Consider the following 5,385-nt stretch of genomic DNA (forward strand, 5'->3'; position numbering starts at 1 on the left):
ATACCTCCGGTAAAACGGGTCGTCCAGTTTACATCGCCGGACCTCTGCTCCCCACCGCGTCCAAGGCGACTGCAGCGGCCAACGGTGCCAATGTACGTCCCCCCATCATGCTCGTTCGGATGCGCATCTCATACTAGTATCCCAGGATCATGTGGCCCTTCAATGCCAATCAGCCGTCGAACACCGTCTTGGTCACCGACGTCCATAAGATTGGCTACGAGCTCCTGGAGGTCCGGACAGGCCATGGCCTCAAAGATCTACCGCACGGGCGACACCCTGGCCGGCACTGTCGACGGCCGTCGAGGCCGAGGCGCGTCTGGTTCTGACACAAGCATTCGGGAAGAACGGAAAGGAGAAACGCGCGCGACTCGCGACGATCAAGGAGGCATTGCTCGGGGAATAATAGGACTCAGGACGAGCGATCGCGGCGAGATGTGCATGCTCACATTTGTGGAGAGCCTGCAGAGAGTGAGTCAGACTGCCTGGATGAAACCATGGGACTAGTTATATGCTACGTGGTACGACATAGATGTGTCGCGCAAGAGCCCACATTTGTACGTCTGCCTCCAATCGGATATGAATGTCCAGCAACCTGGGGTCTTTCAACCAGGACAGAAGTCAATGAGGCGATTCTTGCAAAGGGATTTTCCGGACATCAACATACGTGACCAGATACTACAGCGTTTCTGATACTGCCGTATGCCTGATACGGGAACACCCAGGTCCCCCAGGGGAAAATGAGAAAGAAAAAAGACTTTCATAAGTCACGATCGTGCATCCGCCGGGAGTCGAACCCGGAGCTAGGCCATGGGAAGACCCAATGTTACCGCTACACCACGAATGCATACCTTGGCGCATAGCCATGTTACTGTCACTCCAACGTCGGCTTTTCATACGTTCAATGCATCTGGTCCGTACTTAGCAATATCGGCCGAGACTGTGGGGCTTGTGCAATGTGGTATGAGTCTACATATGATTTTCCTTGGCCCATACGACCCAGTTGTGGTCTCAGTTTCCCACAGCGTACCGGATTCTGGTGTAGTCCTGTAATATCTATCGCCCGGTGCATTGTAGACACCACTGCCCACTATGCTGATTCTGAACGTCGTTCGTAGTACAGTGAGCTACTTATCTTCTACTTATGACCTCTCCAGCTGTGGTAAGGAAACCCTGGATGGAATGGGCCCGCCTGCACACCGCCGAGACTAGCCAGGCCGAGTATCTGTGCCTCCACGGTTTATTAGACATGCCAAGATCCGTGAGCCGAGAGATGCGTGAGCACCCTCGATGCGGCCCCGCAGCCTCATTCTGTCCGCCTGCCCAACGGGCCGCGTCGTGGGCCGCGCCTCCGCGGATTCAGACCCGAAACAACCAGGCTCTCCTGTGTCCACGCCGCCGGAGAAAGAGTTTCGTAGGATCGGAATCAGAGTCGTCAGCGTGGATGTCCAACCCGTCTTCCTTTGTTTTGGCCGTGGCTTGTGCTTGGGTGCTGCGGTATTTTTCGCGGCTGCGGCCGTCAGAGAAGGACGTCTGGAGTTTGGACCGAAAACATGACAGTGACGCGCGCATGGGAAAGGGCGGAGAGGGCAGTGATCGACTGAGGTTCGAGGTTAGGAGATCGACGATCACCTGCGAAAGACATCTCAAAATCGGGCCGCTTGAGCTGAAGCAGGTCCAGGCATTGGCGCAGTGCGGTGATCGAGAACAGGGTTGGTCCAAAAGAAGGATGTGCGCAGCGTCAGAAGGCGGGGACGACCCTCCGTTGGCTGCCGCGCCGATCGACTCGTGTAACCAGTAATTGTATTCGGAGTTGCTGTTGAGTCGATTGAGCCCGTCGAGACAAACCGACGTAAACGCTTGGGAGGGTGCAATGGTTGAGGGAAGAGGCAAGAGGTAAACTGATATGTACAAGCGCCGACCCGTTTGTCTCACAGTTGCGCTCCCAGTCTCCCTTCTCCTCAAGCACTCCCTGGCATCATCCTCGTCCATAACGTCCCTTCTCTGTTCGGACCCGCTTCTCTAGTTCTAGCAACTCTTGGCAGCTACGTACATAAGATCCCGCGGGCTTCAAAGTACATATACACAAGATTTGGCATCGCGTACGGATGCGCGCCGAAGGCGTGACGGTCGCCTCGCACTTGTCCTTACGGAAATATTTCAAGACTCTTATGGCAACTGCTGCTCTGCCGAACGAGGCCGGTTAGATCATGGAAGGTACGTTCACACCCTCTTTCTCGTCTTTGTGCGTTCCCCGACGTCCAAGTGTGCGTTGTTTCTCCCGGTGCGTGGGCTCCGGCTCTCGGGCCCCTTGGCAGTGTCCTGGACAAACTCGCGCGCTTGACCAAGAGGCGTTTCTCAACTTGTACTCTTTCAACGGGCTGAAGATGGACCTAGGCTGTGCGCGTACGAGTCGCGCCTGAGAAATACTCGACCTCCCCAAACAAGCACTGTTCCTGGTAGTCCGCCCATCCACTGTATTCAAACCTGCGTCTCAAGTTCAATAGAAAGCGCGAAACGTCAAGTGCCCCCCCCCCCCCCGCCCTTCAGCTTCAAGCCTCATCGCCCGTCCATTTCTGACCCGGAGTCTCCAAACGCGCTGAGAAGCATGTCGGATGTCCTCCGCCAATCGTGCGGAGCCGCCAACTTGAAAGCCGAACGTCGACGTGGAGGTCACATCCAGCGGCTGCAGGACCGGGACCAGGTGGAAGGCGAGGGAGAAGGGCCCGCAAAAGCGGAACACGTCGGCAGGTGCGTGTATCACGCACGACGTTCGTGTTCTCTCACTGACGGAGGTGGATGTGCAGCGGATAGACGTCACTTGGAAATGCACCGACGGAACCATGGCTTAGTATTGTTTGTACAGCGGCATGATGCTCATTAGGTGTTTTCTCGTCGTTCCGTCAATACACGAAGAATATACTTTCCTTTCTTTCACTTTAGACCTCGCGTCGCGCGCCTCGGAAGATGGCTGTCCCTTGCATGCAGTCATACATTCCGCCGCGGTGACCACAATTGATGCAATAGTTTTCACAAAAAACCCTGTTTCACATCCGCTGAGCCACCCAAACGCAATCTATTCCGACGGAGCCTGGTATGTAATCCCGCCAAAGACGACCTCGCCGTCGACCCACTGCTCCAACCCCGCCTGATTGTACAGCGCCGGGTTCGGGAAGTCCGTGAAGACAACCGCTGACGGAAGGAAATCGAGTCTAAGGTTCATATCCCACTCCCATCCCTTCCACTCGAGATACTTCAGACGATACTCTGCCGCCGCTCGTTGACTGAGCATCTTCTCGAGGTCTGAGCTCCACGACGTCAGGCTTCCCGCAAGCTTCTCTTCCCACTCCGCCGGACCGGTAGTCATCATCTTCCCCACATCTCCCCGCACTTGCAGCGGCAGAGGAAAGGTCACGACGAGAGTCTCTAGGCGAGGACATGTGAGCTCAAAAGACCGTCGGCCGTCCTCTGATCGAAGTGCTTCCAGGGTCGATGCGGCGGATGGGCCGGCGACGTCGAGAGAGACGAGGTGCGGGAACGCGTGGAGAACGAATTTGTCGTCATCCCAGTCTACGATTGGCCATGTCTGCCGGAGGACGAGGTGGGTGATCACGGTGCCATTGGCATGGCGGAACATGAATATGACCTCGGGGGCATTTATATTTGCGCGTACGTTGGATGAAGATCGCAGCGTGAAACGAACCTGCGGCACGCCCTTCGCGAGCGTGACGATCTCGGTGAGCGGGCGCATCGCCTCTTCCTGGTACGAGTCGTAGATGTGCACAGCGTCGACGGTTTTCATCCACTCCGCGAGGTGTACCGAGTTGGACACCCCCAGCGGGGGGAATCATCCACTACGACCTGAGTGTGTGGGGGAAGTGGGAGGGGGAAAAGGGAGGAATAGATGGCCATCTTTTGATGTGTTTGGACGGTGAAGACCAGCGATTGCAGAGCGGGGAGGTCGACCGTCCCGGCGTCTTGCCAAACTGACGGAGAGAAGCCGGGAAAGAAAGTGTCGACGATGTCCACGCTACCTTCGTCTTCCTCGTCCTCGTCCTCGTCCTCGCCGTCGGTACGTTCGCCATTCAAGCACCACGTCAGGTGGGTCAGATTCGGGCACTGCCTCAGCGCATGAGCCAACGCTACGACGTGGTCATTGGTCGATCGTGAAGGGGTCAAGCACAGCTCGCGCAGCGCGGGACAGGCGAAGTGCGGGAAGATGTCGACGGGGATGCAGCGGAGGTTGCGAAGGCGCGGTGCGCCTGTGATGTACCAGCCTTCATCTTTCCATGCGCAGAGGTCTTTTACGACGGTCCGGTGTGTGTCTGCGTCAATGTTTGCATTGGTCCAGTCCTCGTATTTCCCAACACGTCCAACGAACGCGATCCCGAGTGCTTCAAGCCTGGGTGTGCCTTGGTCTAGAATCTTGCACAAAGCGGCCAGCTGCCCGCCGCCGGTGAGGTGGACGTACAGATCGACAAGTCGAGCAGCATGCAGAGAAAGCGCGTCGACCGCAGCCTTCATGAGAAGATTGATCTTGACGCGGATAGGTTCGGGTGAAGACAATTGAAAGACGGACGCTGCAAATGCGCCGCGCGCGCTGAAGAGGAGCCCAGGGTTTCTTGAGTCGGGGTCTGGGATGGCTGCCTGCCACAGCTTCGGCGTCTTGAGCGCAACCGCGCGCCAGTGACGACAGACATGAAGGAGACCGATGCTGCGCGTGTCTTTCCAGCAGTGGGAGAGAACCTCGGAGAGAATTTCGTTCGGGAAGGTGCGGTGGATGGGCGCGACGGAATTGTAGATCGAGAGGAGAGCCGCCGCGATGCATCGATATTCTTCAGCGCGAGCGACGACCTGTGCGCGGACGGCGACATCCGACAGGCCACGCAATGATTCCAGGTCGACGGTGGGAACGGTGTCTGCGAAGGAAGAGAAGGGAAGGGTATCGACGACGGCGTTCATGATGATCTGTTGATAATGTCAAAACGCGGTTGCAGCATTCCTTGCATTGGCTGGAGCTCACCAGAGTTCCGACACTCTCCGCTTGATTCAATGACTGTTATGGGGGGTAGACGAGGGTTGTATCGCAGGGTCCTCTCGGCGTATGTAATAGTGGTGGACAACTTGAAGCCCGCGTCGCCTCGCCTTCAGCCGCGCTCGTCGCACGTCTTTCCCACGACCGCGCAGTTCGAACCAGCTCGAGTCTCCAAGCGCCAACGCGAGTCACGATTGACTCACAGGCGCGGGCCGTCACAACTTTCGCCCTCTTCCCACCAACGCTCAAGCAGAACCGGGCAAAGTGCGAGGGCAGTATGCTTCAAGGTACTGGCTCTTTCAGTTCCGCAACCGCCTTCGTCGCTCCGCTATCGAGTGACTCGCCTGGCGACG

General features: G+C 57.1%; 1 protein-coding gene and 1 non-coding gene across 2 annotated transcripts; both read right to left on the reverse strand.

Annotated features, from left to right (window-relative positions):
• Nucleotides 1-773: 773 nt before the first annotated feature.
• On the reverse strand, nt 774-844 carry BXZ73DRAFT_t225. The gene has a single exon. It is a non-coding gene; the product is annotated as a tRNA-Gly (tRNA).
• Nucleotides 845-4,380: 3,536 nt separating this feature from the next.
• BXZ73DRAFT_11816 (uncharacterized protein) lies at nt 4,381-4,959 on the reverse strand (the record flags this gene model as incomplete). Its single annotated transcript, XM_048017453.1, has 1 exon — nt 4,381-4,959. A coding segment is annotated over one exon (579 nt), but the record flags the coding sequence as incomplete, so codon positions are not given.
• Between the last annotated feature and the right edge of the window lie 426 nt (nt 4,960-5,385).

This window comes from Epithele typhae, assembly GCF_022376455.1.
Source record: "Epithele typhae strain CBS 203.58 chromosome Unknown BXZ73scaffold_253, whole genome shotgun sequence".
In the NCBI taxonomy this organism is placed as follows: Eukaryota; Fungi; Basidiomycota; class Agaricomycetes; order Polyporales; family Epitheliaceae; genus Epithele; species Epithele typhae.